Raw genomic sequence first — 19,858 nt, 5'->3', positions numbered from 1 at the left:
CGCCGGGCGGGAGGCGCGGCTGCCCTCGCCCGGAAGGACACGGAGGGCCCACGCGGGCCGTGCGGGGAGGGGCTGACGTGCGAAGAACCAGCGTAGGAAGGTTTTTGCCATTCGTTACACTCACACACACTCACACACGTGCACCCGACTCACGCACACGTCTGCACACCCGTGCACACCTGCACCGCGGCGGGGAGCCACTGCCCGCCAGCCCGAGGCGAGGAAGCCCCACCGCACGGGGAGGACACGCGTGTCTCTCGGGAGCCGCGCCCACAGCCCTGCCGTGTCCCAGCAGTGCAGCAGGGCTCCCCGTGCAAACAGACTCACCGCCCGCTGCTGCCGCCGCCGCCGCGGAAGTTCACGTTGGAGCTCGGAGCACAGTCGAGAAAACAGGCATTCCGGGGGTCACGGGCTGGGCGGGGGCGTCGGCGGCTCGGCCCCCCAGAGATCACCACCCGGGGACGTGCTCTCGGTGAAGGCGACGGGAGGAATGAGCAGCTGTGACCGCGGGCTGCCGCTCACCCAGGCTTCCCCCTCCACCCCCCCACCCTCGTGGAGCCAGACGGCGGTGGGCCGGGCACTGGCGGCCCTCACCCAGGACGGCCCTCACCCAGGACGGGACCCTTGCTCACGGAGAAGGGCCGAGGCTGTTTAACCCCTGCTTTCCCGGAGAGCTGACCAGCATTGACCTCTGATTTCCCAGCTGCGGGGGGGTAGAAATGCTTCTTTTGTCTTGGGATCGAGGCCGATTTCTCTCAGTCGACTTCACTGCAGAGGAATTTAATTTCCCCTGGAGCTGGGGGCGGGCATGAGGCCGGAGCAGAGAAGGCAGCCGCCTCAGCCCTCGGGACCTTGGGGGACGGTGGAGGCTGCGCCCCCGAGCAGGGAAGAAGCTCAGCCCTCAGCCTGCAGGGGAATTTGCTTTGTTTGGAGGCAGCACCTTCCATCAGAGCCCTGGGAGGTGCTGCCTGCCCGGAAACACAGACTCTGCCTGCTTCTTGCCGCAGAGAGATTTTCTGGGGTGGGTGGGCGACACCAGCCGCGGCAGAGCCGCCGGTGCTGTCCTGTCCTGTGTGCACGCCCTGCGCACCGGCACCGCTCTGGGGGACCACCGCCGGGGAGGGGGCGCAGGGCACTGGCCGGCTTGTCACGCGTCTTGGAGGGGACTGCAGCCGCGAGTTGGCGCGTGACTCCGCAGACACGGTTGCTCGGGCCGGAGCGAGGCGGCGCGCTCGGTGGCGTCGATGTGAATACAGTGATCGGGGCGAGGACCGTGCGGGGGGGGGGGGGGCGGCGTGGTGCCGCAGCCGCACGGGTCACACGCTCTCCGATCCGGCGGCGCGTCCTGGGCAGGGCCAGTCGCTGAGGCCCTGCAGGGTCGCACGGCGGGCTCTGGGCGGCCTTCTTGGCTGCCCGTCGCAGCCCTGAGCCCCGCTGGGCGGGGCCGACCGGAGGACAAGGCGGGGGGAGGGGGGACTGCGGCTCCCTGGGGCCCGTGAGGCGCCCCCGGTGCTGGCCGGGGCCGGGCTTGCCCCCCAGCAGGCACCTCCCCCCCAACCTCTTCACGCCACCGTCTGCTTCCCGCCAGGACCCCCGCCATGATCGGCTGCTCGTTCGTGGTGGACCGAGAGTATTTCGGGGACATCGGCCTCCTGGACCCGGGCATGGAGGTGTACGGAGGAGAGAACATCGAGCTGGGCATGCGGGTGAGTGGCCTGCAGGGGGCGCTGCGCGGCCGCCCGGGTCGGCCGTGGCCGTGGCCATTGGCCCTGCCAGTGGGACGCGAGGCCCCAGACTGAGCGTCGGCAGCAGACAGCAGCCGACGGCACTGAGACCGAGGAGTCTGCCGAGTGCAAGGACTCGCTGCGTTTTCTCTGTGTTTGTTCCGATCCTTCGAGCCGCTGGCGTTCGCTGCATGGCCCTCGGGTGTGGGCGGCTGCGGGTGGGGAGCTCCCCGTCCCTGAGACTCCCAGGTTCGGACCTCCTTCCCCCGGCTGCTTGGAGAACTGACAGAAACTTCTGGAAGGGTCTTGGTTGCTCATCAGAGACCCTGCCAGGGGAGGCGCGTTCTCCGGGGCGCCCTAACAGTCCAACGGCCGCCCCGCTGGGAGCACGCTGGATGGAGGGTCCGGAGAAAGGAGGGAGCGGCGGGAGGAGGCCGGGGCGCGGGAAGGGGTCTGCGTGCAGCTCCCAGAGAGCCGTCTGGGAAGGGCCCCCCCCGCGGAAGGCTAGGTGCCTCGGGGGAGCGGGGGAGGGGAGGGGGGTCCAGGCAGCGTGCGGAGGCCCGGAGGCCGGGTCCCCTGTGTGGCCCATCAGCACGGAGGCCTGGGGGGCAGGGTGGGAGGCAGGCGGGGCCGAAGCAGGGCCCCCTCCGGCCTCTGTGATTCAAGGTTGGGGGCGGAGGGCAGAGGCATTGAGGGGAGCCGGCCGGGACGGTCAGACCCTGCGTGCTTCTCGATGCTTTCGAAGGAGGCACCGTGGTCTTGGCTGGGGGGTGGGGTGGGGGGGACTGAGCTCCTCCCAGATGCTTGGCTGGGGCAGCTGGCGGGGCCTGGCTGAGGAGGGGCCGTGGCGGGCGGGCAGGTCCCCAGTGGCTGGGCCGGGCTGCCCTGGGTGAGGCTCGGCGAGCTCCGGTGGGTGCGCGGTTCCTGTGTTTCGTGTGCGTTACGGGTTTTTTGTTTTTTGTTTTGTTTTGCTTTGTTTTGATTTTTGCCTGTGGGCCTTTATTCACAGAACGGATTAAGGCCAATTTTTAAAAATTCATACGCAGTGTATGGAAGTGGCACCTTTCCAGTCCTGCTTGCTTTAAGCTCTGAGGTTCAACCGAGAGAGCGTGGCGTCGTGGTTACCAATCTCATAGAACGACCCCCATCCCCTCCTTTCCTTTGACTGCTGTCTGGTTACCCCGGGCTGAACAGACCAACCGCCACTGAACAGTCAGTTCCGTTTCTGCCGGCAGTTAAAGTCCCTTGAACCTTTTAAAACGACGCTTACAAACGTAATGTACTTTCTTCCCTCTTGAAGCATTTTCGTTGCCTGGTATCGTAGCAGACACTCCCCCAAGTGCACAACAAATTCTCGTGCATCTGATGCGAGAAGCGTAGGCCACGCCCCAGGCCCTTGGAAGCAGCTCAGCACCGTGTGCTGCCGTACGAGATTCTCCGAGTGACCCAGTTTTAAATCCCACATTTAGAACCAGCCCTCAGGTATCCGCACTGCAAGTGGAGTCGGGGGGGTGGACCTGGCAGATTCTGCCCAATGCGGACCCTCCCCTGCCCAGCATTGCACCCAGACCCCGCTTGGTGAAGTGGAGACCAGGGCCAGGGGTCACCCTGTGGTCACAGAGTCTGGTCTTCTTGCAAGATGCCCCCTCTTCAGGCCCTTGGAGGAGTCTGCTGACTGAGGTGGTGCAGGTGCAGGTGCGGGCACAGGTGCAGGTGCAGGTGCAGGTGCGGGCACAGGTGCAGGTGCAGGTGCGGGCACAGGTGCAGGTGCAGGTATGATTAGGCTTGGGAGTGAGCAGCACGGATGTGGACACAAATCAGGAAAGCTGATGTCAGTGCACCAGCCCCCGGGAGCTTGGCACGTGCTCATATTCAAAAGGCCTGTCTGACCTTGAACTCCAGCTGAGGGGGCCAGCCAGCCCTGTTCTGAGGGGCAGCAGAAAGAGACTGGCTGCGGGCACCTTGGGGCCAGGTGCTCCCAGGGAGCTTGGAAACAGGGTCCAAGAATTTTCCCAGCCCCAGAGCCCCCGCCACCTGCCTGGCTGACGCCTCTCGCTGCCAGGCCCCTGCCCCCACCCCAGCTGGCGTCCCCCCGGGGTGCGGCCGGGCCTCCCCTCCCTTCCACGTGCTCTTCCCCCGCCTTCCCGGGACCCTGTGCCCACACACACAGGCCTCGCAGCCGCTGCTGCCTCTGAAGTGTCGTTAACGCGGACGCACATGCAGCCCTTCCGATCGATGTGACCCAATTAGAGGAGTAATTCTGCGGCCTCGGGGCCAGTGTCGTCTCTGCGGCTGTGGGAATGCTCGTCCCCCATCCCCCGCGAGGGACGCCCTGGAGCCGGTCGGGGAGCGGGAGTGCTGCACCGCGGGAACCGTCCGTGTCCGCGGAGCCTGCGCCCAGGAAAGCCCGCGGCCGCACGGAAGTGGGAGCCCTTTGCTGCTCTGTCTTGGCCCGGGGCCTCGGCTCCCGCTGCAGCGGCGGGGTGCGCGGAACCGTGGCCCCAAACGCAGACTCGCCTCCCGTGGGGACGGACGACCCACGTGGGGCCGCACCTCCGGGGGCTCGAGGCGGAGATTCCGAGGCGAGGGCTGTGTGGAGCTGACCCCCAGTGGGAGTGGAGACGGGGAAGTCCTGGGGTGAAAAGTGAGCCACCGAATTCGGGGCTGAGGCTCTGGGGGGCCGCTGGGTGGAGCGACCCGGGGTGAGCGTGAGGACACAGCCGGGGACAGCCAAGCCCAGGGCGCAGGGTGCAGGGTGCGGCTGGGGGTGGGGAGCCCAAGGCCGTTAGTACAGCCGGCCCCCAATTCCCGCAGACCCCAGACTCCCCTGCAGGGCTGTGCCCGGGGCTCCTGACCCGCAGCCTGGAGGGGCCTTGAGGACTGGACGAGAGGCGCAGCCAGGCGCCCCTGCTGCTGGCTGGGGGGCCGCCGGCTGAGCAACCACTCGTCAGGGAGGAAGGACGGAAGCTGTCGCTTCCCTTTCCATCAGCGTGAGACGCCGCAAGTGTCCCTGACACGGACGGAGGGATCCGCACGGAAGCTCCCGGAGGCTCCGGGGGTTCGGTGCCGCGAGCAGGAACCGGAACGGCTGCTCTCCAGCGTGTGTGTGTGGAGAGACTCCTAGAGGCTCCAGGCAGGGACGTTTTCTCGCCCCAAATTTGTGAACGGAGCCTCTGGGGCCTGGGAGATGGGACTTCCTTTCCAAAGTGAAATCCAGCCCAGCTCCGCCCTGAAGACCTCCCTCCTGCCTGTTGCTGCCGGAGTCAACGCTTCCCCAGTGGGCCGGGCCGGGGTGGGGGTGGGCCCCGAGGTGGACCGCCATCCCTTTTACAAAGCTGCTCTGGCGGGAAGTCTCTGGAAGCGATGCACAGTTCTCCCCAGAGCAGGTGTGAAGCCCTGGGTTTTGCTCACGTGGGAAATTTCGTGCTTCCAAAGGGAAGGTGGTGGTTGGGGGCCTCTTGGGTTGGTGCCAGGTGACACAGCCTGTGGGGTGGGGGACACCTGCGTCCGTCAGCCTCAGCTTGGACCTGCGCTCGGGCCCCGAGCTCGCATCCTCTCTCAATCTGCTCTCCTCGCCTGGCGGATGGGGGGCGATGGGTGGATTGTGGAGGGGGCGTCCATTTCATGGTTTGGATGTGTGGATTGTTACAAAGTCAAAAGAAAAAAAAAAGGGACGAGGCGGGGCCCAGCTCCTGGGAGGCGGGACAGGGAGGCCGGAGCCAGGGCAGCCACTGAAGATGCAGTGTCCCCAGGAGCCGGGGCCACGGCCAGCAACCCCCCCCCCCGGGCCAGACCCCACGTCGGGGGGGGGATCAGTTCCCCTCGGCCCCGACTGAGACGCTGGACGACGCTTCTCCACGCACAGGCGAGGCCCGCGGCAGGAGAGCTGATAAAGCTGCAGGTCAGGTGCAGGGAGTTATTTCCGTCACTGGAAGCCTCTGCTGCCACCTGCAAACCCCATGCGACGTAGTGGAGGACCCGGGCCGGTCCCCGGTGACGTCTAACGACCTCTGTGCCCCAGACGGGCTGAGGGGTGACCGGCCCGCGTCTGACTTGGGTGGGGAATCCCTGGACGTTTGGGCCGCATCCCTGTCGGACACTGGAGCGGGGAGCCGCGACGGGCCGTGAGACAAGCCCACACGCTTGGTGACGGGGCAGCAGCACACGCTCGGTGTGGCCGGTGGCAGGGTCTCCCCGAGACTGACCCACCCGGAGATCGACAGCCAGGATGTGGCCGCGTGGCTGCAGGCTGCACCGGCGCTGGGGCGACAGCCGAGGGCACTGGGGGCTCACGTTCAGGCGCGGCCGGCGGGGGGGTGGCACCCCATTCTGACCTCCTGACAGGGAGGGAGCCGACCGCTGGCACCCACGCGGTCTCAGCTGTCAGGGCGGGACAGCCTGCTCTGGGGCCCGGCCAGTCACAGCCCGGCTCTGAGGGGTCGGGCTCTGTTGGGCTGACGGGCTGGGCTCCGGGGGTCCGAGGTGGGTCTCCCGGCTCCTGGGGCCCTTCCCTCTGCGCGGCTGCCTGCAGGCTGACCCCGGGTCCCCACACCGTGATGGCCGTTTCTTTTTGGGGGGCAAGGAACCAAACTGATTGAGGTCATCAGTGGTTGAGACACGCAGTGGGTGTGCCGGTGACACTCGGGTCACGTGACTCTGCTCCGTGTCGTCTCCACTGCGCCGGGTGAGGCAGCAACGTCAGGGGCTTCGCACGCTGGTTCCCACTCCCTGCTGCAGCACGAGTCAGCGGTGTGACCCTCCACAGGTCTCTTGGCCTCTCTGCGCCTGGGTTCTCGATTTCGTCTGTAAGAGAACGAGGCTAATCCCCCGTGTGCCCTGACACACAGGATTGTTGGGGCTTCTGTTCATTCCACTGACGCCTCCTGGTCTGGCTTGGTCAGTCTGAATGCAACAACAGAAAACCCAGCCACCCGAGGCTTGAACGGGTATTTAGGTGTCTCAGGAAGCGCACGGTTGGCACGGCAACTCCACAATCAGTGTGGGAACTCGGGCACTTTGTTACTTTCCATCGGCCATGTTTGCTGTGTAGACCTTGAGCCTCGTGTTTATTGCCTCGTGGTCACGAAATGGCTGCCACTCCTCCAGACCTCACATCCACATTCCCAGCAGAAGGAAGGGGAAAAGGGCAAAGGGCCCTGCCAGCTGAGCCTGTCCCTTTTTAGGACAAGCCCCAGCTTTCCCCAAAACTCCCCCTCCCTGTGACACCGTCGCTTACACCTCATTGGCCAGATCTGTATGAGACACCCACCTGGAACTGCAGGAAAACCAGGGGTTTGTGGTGCGATGGGACCCACCGAATAGACAGCGTCTGGAGCCGTGGCTCTGTCACTTCTCCTAGAAACGCCCCGAGGTGACGGCACCGCACCCTCATGCCAAGACCCGCCCTCCACACAGGAGCCGCTGACCGGTGGTGCCCGGTCTCGGGGTCTCTGAGTGGGGCGGGGCAGGGACGTGGGGACGGGCAGTGATGACACGCTGGCGTGGGTGGAACATGCGTGGGGAAAAGGTCCCTCGATTGTTTGTGTGTGACAACGTGCGCGAGACGTGAACTACGGCGGTAAACAGCAGAGGGGGCAGCTCGGTCCAGGCGCCAGGGGGCAGCTTCTCCCTGGCTGTGGCCCCTCGGGCAAGCCCACAGGGGCCGGGCCTCCGGGTGCCCCGGGCGGGGGGGGGTGTCCTGGGGCCTGGGAGCAGGGGTGCAGTGTGGCGGGGGAGGGCCGGGGGGGGGAAGGACCGCTGACCGCGGCGCCCCGGCAGGTGTGGCAGTGCGGCGGCAGCATGGAGGTGCTGCCCTGCTCCCGTGTGGCCCACATCGAGCGCACCCGGAAGCCCTACAACAACGACATCGACTACTACGCCAAGCGCAACGCCCTGCGGGCGGCCGAGGTCTGGATGGACGGCTTCAAGTCCCACGTGTACATGGCCTGGAACATCCCCATGACAGTGAGCCGGCAGGCGGGCAGCGGGCAGGCGGGCGGCCGGGCGGCCATCCATCCTCGGGGCCCGGGGAGGCCCAGGGGGGACAGTGTCCTGACTGTCCCCTCCACCAGGGGCAGCCCTGTCCAGCAGCGAGCACCCCTCTGGGGAGACCTCTCCCACCCTCTGCTGGTCACGCCGGTCCGCGGAGCCCGGCTGTGGCAGGTGTGGCCGCTGGCTGCTGGCCGCACGCTGCCCCAGGAGGACGGCGGCCCCTGCAGGGGCCACAGCCGCCCCTCCCGCACAGAGGCCTTTCCCAGTGAGCCCAGCACCGGGCCACAGTGATGTGGCCGCCGCGGTGGCAACGCAGGGAGCCCATGGCAGGGCTGCCATCCGCCCGGCAGAGGGGACAGGCCCAGGGAGGTCCAGTCACTCGCTCGGGGATGCACACCCCAGGGGGCAGAGGCAGAGGGTGCCGAGGGCCCGGGTGCTGTGCGAGTGCAGGCCTCCTCCTCAAGTCCGGGGCCCTGCAGCCAGGCCTGCCCATACCACGCAGGGGGACATGGGGACAGGAGGCCGGGTGAGGCGTCTGTCCACTGCTCACAAGAAGCCAGAGCTGGGCACTGACCAGAGGTGCCAAACCAGCAGCCTGTGGCTGGGGGCGGAGCTTGGGGAAGTGGGCTTGGGTGTGCAAGCATGCACACGTGTGTGTCCCCTGTGCAAATGTGTGCACATGCATGTACACTGTGCACATACACATTCCTGTGCACATGCAGACCCGTGCGTTTATGTACATGTGTGAACACACAATCAGATGTGTGTGCACACGTGCAAGTGTGCCTGTATGTGTGTGCTGTGTGCGCATCAACACCCCATGCCCCAGAGCCCCCTCAGCTCGCACGCTCTGGCCGGGCCCAGACCCCGCACGGGAGGCAGATGTTCCCAGGGGCTCTGAGGTCCGCCGCCAGGAGGGCCCGGGGCCGGGGCGGGTGGAGACGCCAGGCCTCCCGCTGGGAACAGCTGCGCCGGACCTTCCAGGGCCGTGGGAGGGCGGGAGTCCGCCCCAGAGACGGAGGCTCCGCCCCTGGAAGCCCTGAGGGGCGGGGCTGCTCCCAGGAGGGGGCCCCAGTTCCTGGAGCTCCCGCGTCATGTGACCGGCACTCACGCCTCCCGGCCTCCCTCCCGGCCTGGCAGAACCCAGGGGTGGACTTTGGGGACGTGTCCGAGCGGCGGGCCCTGCGCCAGAGGCTGAAGTGCCGCAGCTTCAAGTGGTACCTGGAGAACGTGTACCCCGAGATGAGGACCTACAACAACACCCTCACGTACGGAGAGGTACCGCCTCCGCGCCGGCGGCCCCTGGGCTCTGGCGGCTTCCCGCCCACGCCCCGGGTCCCCCACCCCAGCCCTCCCTGGTCCTGACCCTCCAGGGCCCCGGCCCCCCGCTGTGCACGCCCCAGCACGCGCCCTGCGCCCCGAGTCCGAGCGCGGTCACAGACGTCAGCGGCACCGGGCACGGGCGCGTTTCCGTCCGCAAGTCTCCCCTGTGCGGGGGCGGCCAGGGCTCCACGCTTACGCGGGAGGCCCATCTGTCCTCGGGTGACAGGCGTGGTCACGCCCCCCGAGGAGCCCACCAGTCCCTCCCCAGTGAGCCACTTCCTGGAGCCCCCCCTCACACCTCCTCCCCAGCCCCTCCTCTGCCCAGGTCAGGGGGCGGGGTGGGCGGGGCCCCCCAGCCTCGCCTCGGCCTTGGCACCGTACTGCGTGGGCTTCTCCACTGGTTGCTGCTTGCAGGTGAGAAACAGCAAAGCCAGCGGCTACTGCTTGGACCAGGGCGCGGAGGACGATGACCGAGCGATCCTCTACCCCTGCCACGGGATGTCGTCCCAGGTAAGGGGGCGCTCACCCCGCCAGCCGCGGGCCGCAGGCGGGTACAGGGCAGGGCGGCAGCCTGCTGGGCGTTCTCCTGCCGCCGGCGCTGTGAGGTCAGCACCCGCCCCCCCAGGAGGCACGCACGTGCACATGCAGGTGCACACAGGCTCATGGGCACGTGCACACGCACACACGTGCACACCCCACGGAAGTGAGGGGCAAGACATCAGGCCGTCGCTGATCCCGGTGCCCTGGCTCCCCTGCCCCTCAGACGGACAGACGGACGGCTGGACGGGAGGCCCCGGCTGCTGAGTGGCTCCAGCACACGGGTGGGCGGGGCGTCCGCCACCGCGCAGGCGCCACACGCGGTGCCGCGGCTGCCGGTCGGTCGCACACTCTCCGCGGCGTCCACTGGGTCCTTCCCAGGGCCGGTGGGCCGGGCGCAGTGAGACCCGCCGGCAGACGGGGGCGCCGGGGCGGGAGGGGCGGCGAGACTGGCCCAAGGTCGCGCGTCTGGGCGGGGCAGGAGCCTGCAGCCTGGACTCCGCTGTGAGCCTGTGGTTTGCAAACAGCGGGAACTAGGGCCGCAGCACGTGTGACCTTGGGCCGCGCTCGCGGCTTCGCCTCGAGGTTCAGGGCAGATGAGGCGGCGGGGGTGGGGGTGGAGATCCTCCCGGGAGCCGCGCTGCAGGCCCTGCGGGAGTGGGGAAGGGGCTGAGGCGTCCTGCTGGGAGGGACCCTGTGGACTGGACGGAAGGGCCAGGCGGGAGCAGGGCCAGGACCCCGGGCGGAGTCCCCTCGGTGGCACTCTGGCCCCCGGAGGTGGTGCCCCCTCTGCCTCCAGGGCCCCGCCCAGGGTGACCGCGGCTCCCACCCCCCCAGCTGGTGCGCTACAGCACGGAGGGCCTGCTGCAGCTGGGCCCCCTGGGCTCCACCGCCTTCCTGCCCGACTCCAAGTGCCTGGTGGACGACGGCAGGGCCCGCGCGCCCGCCCTGCGGAAGTGCGAGGACGTGGCCCGGCCGGCGCAGCGGCTGTGGGACTTCACCCAGGTGGGCGGGGCGGGGCCCTGGGCGGGAGTGGGGGCAGCGGTGGGCCCGGATCAGCTGCTTCCACCTGAACCGCGACGCACCAAGGTTAGGTGACAGGCACAGGGTCACAGCCAGGTCACAACCCTGCAGCTGCTGCTCCCCTGGGGGGACCCCCACTCTCACCTCTTCCAGCCTCCTGATGAAGGGCACTGGGGGAGGGGGAGGGTGACTGGGGCCGGGGAGCCCTCAGCCCGCTGCAGGCCACGGCGTGGGGGCCAGGCCCAAGTCCTCCCGCTCGGCTGGCACCACCCCCCTGGCCCTTTGGGGGCCGCTGGGTCTGCACTCGGATCCCTGAGGACGCACCCGTGGGCTGGCAGTTCAGAGGTGGCCGGCCCCCAGCTGGGTGGGCCCGACCCGCACACCCAGCTCCTCCTGCAGCCCTGACCCTTCCTCCGGGGCCCCCCACCCCGCGCCCTGGGGTGTGAACAGCACGTGAACCCTCAGTGTGCGGCCGGGACCCTGTGCCCAAGACTGGGCAGTGAGTGTGGCCGCTCCCTGCCTGGGGTCCTCGCCGCCCGCCCCTGACCCCCCGCCCACGCCCGCGCTCCCGGCCAGGCGGCAGACGTCGCCCAGGACACACAGCCGAGCAGGCACACAACACGGGGGCCCCGGTCACAGGAGAGGCCGCCGGAGGGAGCCCGATAGGGCCAGGCGTCCCCAGGGGGCCAGGAAGGGGGGGGGGCCGGCTGAGCCTCGGGAAGGACAGAGGACTCGCAGGCAGGGACACGCGGGGAAATGTGCATCTCGGGGCCTTGGGCTCCGTTGTCCCGGTCACCCCTCCGACCCCGAGGAGCTGGGGGAGCAGGTGGGATGGCTGATGGAGTGGGAGGACACAGGGACCTGGGCATGGACGGACAGACAGGACCCCGTCTCGGGTGGCTGTGAGGGGCCACATGGGCTCGCGTCCCGCACCCCCGGGGATGCCCTCACAGCAGCTCCCGGGGGCGCGCGCTGACTCGGTGTCCCCGCCCCGCAGAGCGGCCCCATCGTGAGCCGGGACACCGGCCGGTGCCTGGAGGTGGAGATGTCGAAAGACGCCAACTTCGGGCTGCGGCTGGTGATGCAGCGCTGCTCGGGCCAGAAGTGGGCCATCCGGAACTGGGTCAAGCACGGCCGGCACTGACCTCCCGGCCCCCCCGCCCACCCCAGGCCGGAGTCCAGAGGACCTGGCTGGGCCCGCGCCGGCCCCGGCGGCTGGTGGGTGTGGGTCGGAGGGGCCGCCCTCCAGGCTCTGGACCCTCCCAGCTGGGCGGCTCTGCCCGACAGGCCCACAGCCGCCTCCGGCTCCGAACCACGTGCCTTTTCCATGGTTTTCCTGTGCAGCCGCCTGGACGGCCGCCCCTGCATGTGCCGGAGCCCCTGCCCGCCCCCCGCAGAACCGCCCCCAGGAACGCAGAGGGCAGCAGGCCCGCCCTTGCCGACGTGACCGCCTCCTGTGGGCGCCCAGCTGGACGCCAGGAGCAGGCAAAGCACCACCTCCTGTGGCTGAGACCGGGGTCTGCCAGGCAGCCCCCACAGTGTCGCGAGGCCATGTGAACAGGACGGCGTCGGCCGGCGCAGAGCAGATCACACTGCAGAGACTCACGTCTGGTCCCCTGGAGTCGGAGCTGGTCGGGGCAGCGTCCCCTCCTCGTTGCTCTGAGGCAGGGGCCAGCAAACAAGGACCTGTGGCCCCTGGCCCGTTTTTATAAATAAAGTTTTATCGGCACATGGCCACGCCCTTCTGCTTACGCATCATCCGGGCAGGGGCCTTGGGGCCCTGGGGCGGAGTTGGGAAGCAGCACCCTGACCCCGCCCCCCGCCCCCGCCCCAGACTGTGCTGGAACCTCCACACCGGGACCGGGACCAGGACCGGGTGGGCTTGGTGACGATCGCAGGACCCCAGGAGAGAAACCGGGAGAGGTCCTGCCTGTCCCTCCCCCTGTCACATCCAGGGCCGGGCAGATGCTTATCCCTGTCCCCTGCCGGATGACGGGGCCCTCAGGTGTCCGAGGACAGGGACCCAGGGCTGGCCCGGCCGCCCCGCGGTGAGAAAGGCCCGGCTGCCATGAGGCGACTCCCAGCTCCCCGTCTGCAGAGCAGAGCATCTCCCCGGGCAGAACTGTAGGCACCGACAATTCCGGCTTCTCCCCTGCTTACAGGCAGGAGTGACCTGGGCAGGCTTCCTGGCCGCGGGCCTCAGGCCGGGGTGTGCACTGCCCCCAGGGGTCCCCTTGCTGTGGCCGGGAGCCTGGCTGCCCTTCCGGGGACAGCACGGTGGCCGGGGGGCCCGGTGGGGCCTCTTCAGGGAGGGCAGGAGTTGCTGCTGGTGCTGCCCAGGGCCCCTGGTCCCGGGGGAGGTCAGGGGGGCTGCTTCCCAAAGATCAGAGGTTGGCGGTGTGGTGGGCGTCTCCACGACCCTGGGCAGGGAGGTCGTAGGGGGGCTCGCGGTTCTCGGGCCCTGGGGACAAGGGGTGGTTCCGAGCTCCACCATCTTCCCAATTCGTGGACACTCGCGTTCCCCTCCCCCACCCCGACCACCATCCTGGGCTCAGAACGGCATCCGGCACCACCCACGGACTGTGGGAAGCCGCCCCCTGTCCCTGCACCCTCTGACCCTGGTCTTCACATTTTTTGTTTTTTTTTGTCTAGAGGAGGAGCGGGGGAGAGAGAGGGAGAGAGAGAGAGAGACAGGCCTGCAGTTCCACTCACTGATGCACTCATTGGTTGATTCCTGTCTGTGCCCTGACTGGGGATCGAACCCGCAGCCTTGGCCTGCGGGACGACGCTCCGCCCACGGAGCTGCCCGGCCAGGGCTCCTCTGCCCAAGTGTCCGCCACACGCTCTGCCCGAGGCTGGGCAGGGGCTCACACTCGGGTCCGTCCGGCCCCCAAGCCTGTGCTCCTTCCACTCTGCCTGGCTGCCGAGTATTTTTTCTCTTTTTGGACAGCAGTGGTGTTATAAATGGCCAAGACACAAGCAAACAGAATTTAATGAAAGTTAGCCGCAGGCTCCCGCCGCTCCTTCATCCGATCATAACTCGGCTCCGTGGCGAATGCAGAGACGCCCGCGGCGTTGGTTCAAAGCGGCTCCTCGGCCAGCGGCCCTGACTGCCGGGGCCCCGGGGAGGCGGCCGGCCCTGCCCTCCCCTCCGCTCCCGCCGGAGGTGACGGGATTCGGAATTTAATTCCGTCTAATGAAAACGACCCGCTGCGGTGAGGCTTCCTTCGCCACTCAGTCTGGGGGAGCGGATCCCATGGGGAGGGGGTCCTGGGAGCAGGGAAGGGGCAGGGCAGCCCTGACACCTGGTGCAGGTGGGAGAGGCAGCCGCTGGCCAGGGGACCAGCAGACACAAGGGAGAGTCTTCTGAGACCCCAGAGCAGCCCCCATAGTCATCCCTGGGCACCGAGGGAGGGGCTGGCCTGGAGGAGGACACGGGACGGGGGGCCTGGGGTCCGAGGCCCCGTCCTGCCGGGCACCCACCCCGTCCGGGGGTCCCTGGCCCAACCGCCGGGACGGAGGGGAGAGGCCAGGTGGCGTCCCCACGCAGGGCGTCTGTCCGCTGCAGCGCCGAGCCCCTGCCGGGGCTCTCACTCCGTGAGGGCGGGTGCCAGCCTCACCCCCAGCACCAGGCAGCGGCCGGGCCGGGAGACCTGGCTTCCCACAGGCCTCTCTCCTACCCGAGACTCCCGGTCACGGGTGAACGGGGACCCTCAAAGGGTGGGGAGGGTCCTGCCCGCCCGCCCCACCGGAGCCTTTCCCCGGGCCCCTCTCAGCAGCCGGGCCCCTCCCCCCCACTTCCTCCGCTCGCTCCTAGCTCAGCGGGCATGTCCCGGGCACGCGGGCCGGACACAGAGATGGCAGGAGCCCCCACCCTGCAGCGCCCCCCACAACCCGGGGCCGCCGAGGCCTGGACAGAGGTGTGTGCAGAACTCTGCCCGCCACGACGGGACTTCCTGAGGCGTCGCCGCTGGGCTGGGAGGACCGGGTGGGCTGGGAGGACTGGGCGCGCTGACGACGGAGGAAATGCGACGTCGCCTGGCTGTCTTGTCACCGGAAGTGCTCCTTTGGGAATAGAGACACAGGTCTCCACGCAGCACGGGCAGACAGGGCGGCGACCCCCGTACAGGTCCCGCGGGCCAGGCGGCCTGCACAGGCGGAGGGAGCTCGGGCGGGGCAGTCACGGCGCCGGCTAGAGGGCGCGAGCAGCGCCGGCCGGGCGCCGGCTCCTGGGGCAACCGTGGACGCAAGAGCTCCTTCCACAGGCCCTCGTCGCCTGTCTCGGTCCCTCGGAGCTTGTGAGGAGGTCACGACGAAGGTGCTGTGACCTTTCTCACCCAAGTTCCCCGCCCTGTGGACGTGGCCAGATGCCATGGCCAGACCGTCGCCGTCCTGCGCTCGCGGGAGGGGGGTGACTGTGTGTGTGGGGGGCAGGCGTCTTCCTGCCGTTCCCGCCGTGCGGCCTTGGGGCCGGGGCCTGGGGACGGGAGGCCCCTGTGCTGGTGGAGACGACTCCCCGCCACTCAGAGGACGGGGCCCCGAAAGCTCAGAGCCGCTCGGAGCGCCCAGGCCCCTGCACAGGCGGACGCCCTGCCGAGCATGGGGCGGGGAAGCTGAGACCCCAGCGGAGCAGCGAGAGCGGGTGGTGGCCGGGTGCTGGGGTGCTGGGGTGCGAGCCCCCAGACTCAGAGAGCCCCGGGCGCCCCCCGAGAAGCCGCACCGGGTGAACCGGGTCGTGAGGCCGGAGGCGGGTCGCCTCCTCACGTTGGTGAGAGCCGCCGCCCCAGACGCCCCAGCTGGTTGAACGGACTCCTGGTCAGCCAGGCAGCTGACCGCTCAGGGACCAGCGGGATGAGAAGCCTCGTACGTTCTTGCTCTTGGAAGCTCCCAGCGGTCACTTCAAACTGAAGCCGGTGCTAACGCAAACCGACGGGCCGTCTCTCTCCGCTGACTCCGTGACGGCCGGCGGGCCCGCCGCCCGGCAACCATCAGTCATTTCCAGGCAGTTTAGCCAGACCGGTCCCGGGCTTGGCGGTGACGAGTCCCAGCCCCCGGCCCGTTTCTCCGCGCGGGTCACGGCTGCCTGGGCGCTCGGCCGTCCCTTTGCTGACCTCAGAGCTGGCCCTCACGGGTCCAAGCACGCGGCCCCCAGCCCACAGTGGCCAGACCTGCCCCCAGGGTCCGCGGGAACAGACGTGTCCTCGCGGGCCAGCTGGCTCCTCCGTGTCCCCGCAGGGCGTGGAAGGAGAGAAGACCCGGGCGGGGGGCAGGGGGGTGGGGAGGGAGGGAGGAAAGGAGGGGGAGGCCAAAGACACGTGAAGAGACATTCTGGAAGAAAACAGCCCACAGAATCGAAACGTCGGGGGGAGCTTCTTGCGCCAGAGGACGGAAGAAGTCAGTGCTCTGGAGGGGAACCTGGAGATGGGATGCACGACTGAAGGAGGCAGCGAGGACCCGGGACCCCGGAGCCGAAGGAGCGGAGGGTGGCTCAGAGCGACGCGGCCGCTGACGCGGAAGGAAGCTGCCGGTCTCACCGCGACCAGAGATTTAGGGAGAAGCCTCGAAGAGAAGCCACGGAAAGAAGACAAATCGCTCGGATTCCACAGGAGGGAGACTCAGCGTAGGAGGGATCACTGGTGTCCCCGAAAAAGAAAACTCCACAGCAGAAGAGGAAAGCCAGGCCACGGGGTCCCAGGCGCTCCGACGAGGCGCGGGGCTGCGTGTGGGAGGCGTTCCCGGTCGGAAGAACACACGGGATTCCTTCACTCTGTTTTTGCATCTTTTTTCTCTTTTTGCCACTTAAATTATTTTGAAGTGAAAATGTTTAAAAAAATGAGGAAAACACGTTTTAAATGCACATTTTATTGTGTGTAAATTATACCCCCAAAGAGGAAGATTTTGTTTAAAACGTGCCCAAAGTATAATTCTGGCTAGTAAATAAAATGTGTCTGTGTGCTGTCGACTCTGAGAAAGACACACCTGCCAAGGGAGGGCGCTTCGCAGGGCCCAAACTCCCAACCAGGGTCCAGCGGCTCTTGCTGACAGAGGCCCCCCTCACGCACACATGCACATGCACACGCACATGCACACACATGCTGCATTTCAGGGAAAAGCCAGGCAGCAGCTCCCAGCCTCCTGACTGCGGTGCCCGTGTCTGCACCGACCCTTATAAAGCAGCTCCAGGCATCGCATTCAACCAATGGGCTGAGACCTGCCCCGTCCAATCGGAGTCATGCAGCTATATCCTCATTTGCATCTTTACTGGCCAATCTGAGAAGCTCCCTAACCATCAGGGCAGTGCCGTCTGGACCAATCAGACTGTGCGAATGTGGATTCCTCATTTGCATAGAAATGGACCATTTAGGGCCCAGGGTGGGCACTTTCTTTATACCAGCCCACTTCCCCTTCGTCTCCCAGAGTGCAGAGGCCGCGCCTGCCCGCTTGCAAACCGTTTTCCTCCATAAACTACCTCCTTCTACGGAGCCCCGGATGGGGGACGCCCGTTGGCCCCGGGGGGGTGGCAGCCACCCTTGTTGACAGTGCAAGAAGCACATGCATCGGAACACCAGGGACTCCGTACCAGCAGTGAGAGTGAGAAGACAAGTTTCACGTCCCAGGTTTGTCTTTCTGGTCTACCTACGATAAGAAAACGATGCTCTACTATTTTCCATAATCGTAATGACGATAGTCACTGTACCCATAATTTCATTTAATTGTTTAAATAAACAACTTATTATATAGTTATTATAATAACTATAATTCATAACTAACTTTATAACAAGTAATTAGTACATGTTAATTATATACTTATAATCAATAATTATGTTACGTAGTTGTTATTCATGTAAAATAGTTATAATTAATTGCAATTTCTATAGTTATTCTATATCATTCTACAACAAAAATTCTTAAAATTGGGGTGAGTGGAGTGGGGTCCCCCTGGGGGCACCCTTGGATCCACTGGCTGCTTTGGGTCCCACCGTGTGTCACTAAGACCTCCGGCCGGGTGGGGGTCCAGGGCACCCCTCCTGGGTCCCTGACAGGCGTCCACCTGCTGCTCAGAGCAGGGCCGGCCTCGTCCGGCCCACTTCGCTCCTGGGGGCAGACTGAGGGGCTGTGAGAAGCTGAAGCCACCGGTCCCAGCTCTGGGGTCCCCCGTGGCCCGCCCTCACGCGCAGGCAGACTCCTCCCCCCTCTGCCAGCCCCTCCGACACCCCCTAACGCAATTCCCTGTCCACCCCCAGACGAGGAAGTGTAATCGCCTCAGGAGAGGTCCCTGCTGACAGGAAGAGCACGTCCGCATCTGCCCAAGACCAGCTTTAGACACAGGGATGCCCCTCAACAGACTTCTCCATCCAACTCCGTCCCCAGCCAAGCCAGCCCCTGCGGCAGACGGCAGAGGCCCAGCCCTGGGATGGGAGCAGTGGGCGGTGGGGTGAGGACCCCCGGTGTTGGGCGTGGGGGGGCTGGCTGGCAACCTGGCCCAGCAGATGCCCCGGCAGCTCATGCAGCCGGAGCCGGGGCTCCCAGCACCTGGGTCTGCAGACTGACTTCTCCCCACGAGGACCCAAGACGCCTGCCTCCACCTCCTCCCTCCTGACTGGGCTCAGCCCAGGAGCGGGGGCCACAGGCTCCCTGGCCCGGCCCGGGCTGGGTGGCTCCGTGTCACCTCGTGCCCTGGCTGCACTGAAGGACACGCGGGCCCCTGCAGGAGTGACGGCCACTTGCTCGGGAAACCTGACCCTGGAGATCGGCCTGGGAACCACCTGGCGGCTTCTCCAAGGATGGCGGGTGCCCCGCACCCAAAACGCTCTCCTGAGCCATGGTCCGGCGGCCCCAAAGCCCTGACCCGTGAACCCGTCGGCTGCCCCCAGGACCTGAGGCCCCCCCCCACCCCCTGCCGACCACCAGGAGGCAGTTCTCAGTGCGTGGCACCACCGTTCTGGAAGAATCCTGGCGTCCCCCACCTGCTGTGTCCGGCCTCCTGTCCAAAGACGGGCCGGGAGAGACGCCCCCGACTGCACCCGAGCTGGACCTGCCGCCGCCCCGGAGACCAGTCCTCCCCAGCAGCCCCTCCTGCCGACCTTGAGGGTCTTACGAGGACACGCCATGTTTGGTCTCCCAGCCGAAGGGCCACTTGTGGGGACACGGCTCCCGGTCAGGCACAAGAGCCAGGCTGCCATTTTCACGTGACAAGCACACGACCCTCCTGGGACGGGGCCGTCCAGACCGTGGCGGGGCTCAGAGGGAGCACTGTCCTCTGTGCAGGGAACTTGACGGGGCAGGAAGGACATTTATGAAGGAGGCCCCTGTCCCCTGCTAGTCCCTGCAGGTGATCAGGGTCACCCGCTGACCACCTCCTGTCCGAAGGGAGGACCCTGGAAGGGGCGGCTCTGTGTGGCTCCTGTGGCCGGTCAGCAGTCCCCTCCCCTCTGCGGAGGACCCTGTCTGCCCGACTCCACCTCAGGGCCGGCCTCCGGCCCGACCGCCCCGGAGACCTGGGGGCGGAGCCGCCTCCGACCCGCTCTACCCCGGGCAAAGGCTCCGAGAGGTTACGTGAGAGGCAGGAAGTCGGGGTGCGGAGCCCACAGCTCCCGCCCGTCACAGCCCCACCCAGGGTCACCCGGGGCCGAGGGCCGGCACGGATGGGAGGGTGGTGGTCCGGGCCCCCGCCCTCCGTCGTGGCCAGACCTGTCCTGAGCCCTCTGCGGGGGACCAGAACCAGGGCTCACCTGCTCGCTGGGTACAGGGTCTCCGAGCAAACTGTCGAGCCCAAGGGGCCCCTGGACTGCAGGACCGGAGCATTTTCACGAGATTTCTCCAGAGGAGAGCGGGTCTGGCCTCAGGCACAGCTGGACCGGGAGCTCGAAGGAAACGGGAGGCCGGCTCGTCCCTGCCCCACCCCAGGCACTGCCCCAGGCCGTCCCGCGGCCCCTCGGAGACCTGCCCACAGAGGAGGCTCAGGACACAGAGGCCTGGCCCAGTGCGCTCGCAGCCCCCGGGAATGGTCCCCGCAGGAACTGACCGGACAGCTGGCTCAGGGACCAGTGTCTGCTGGCCAGCCCCACACGCACCCCGTGCTCGGGAGCTGCTGCCATAGGAGCCAGGGGAGTTCGGGTGCTGGCAGCGGGCGACTGGCAATGGTGGGTGTGAACGTGCCGGCCGAGGTCTCCCTGCAGCCCCGGCCCGCCCCGCCCCGCCCCGCCCGCCTCCACTGCCCGCCTCCACGGTCGCACCACCAGACTGAGGAAGTTCCAGAA

General features: G+C 67.3%; 1 protein-coding gene across 2 annotated transcripts in view; it reads left to right on the top strand.

Annotated features, from left to right (window-relative positions):
* Positions 1–12,313, top strand: part of GALNT9 (polypeptide N-acetylgalactosaminyltransferase 9) — a 44,345-nt gene extending 32,032 nt beyond the window's left edge. The window contains exons 6-11 of one of the 2 annotated variants that reach the window (XM_045843884.1): positions 1,589–1,706; positions 7,503–7,688; positions 8,856–8,993; positions 9,453–9,548; positions 10,413–10,580; positions 11,596–12,313. In XM_045843884.1, coding sequence (XP_045699840.1) covers positions 1,589–1,706; positions 7,503–7,688; positions 8,856–8,993; positions 9,453–9,548; positions 10,413–10,580; positions 11,596–11,742 — 853 coding nt within the window. In that variant the 3' untranslated portion in view covers positions 11,743–12,313. The remainder of the gene's footprint in view (positions 1–1,588; positions 1,707–7,502; positions 7,689–8,855; positions 8,994–9,452; positions 9,549–10,412; positions 10,581–11,595) is intronic. The other variant, XM_045843893.1, reaches the window with a different exon arrangement.
* Positions 12,314–19,858: the final 7,545 nt, after the last annotated feature.

Source organism: Phyllostomus hastatus, unplaced genomic scaffold (assembly GCF_019186645.2).
Source record: "Phyllostomus hastatus isolate PE091 unplaced genomic scaffold, TTU_PhHast_1.1 phas_contig_1162, whole genome shotgun sequence".
NCBI classification, from domain to species: Eukaryota; Metazoa; Chordata; class Mammalia; order Chiroptera; family Phyllostomidae; genus Phyllostomus; species Phyllostomus hastatus.
The sequence above is the reverse complement of the archived record's forward strand: the minus strand, read 5'-3'. Positions and strand labels throughout refer to the sequence as shown.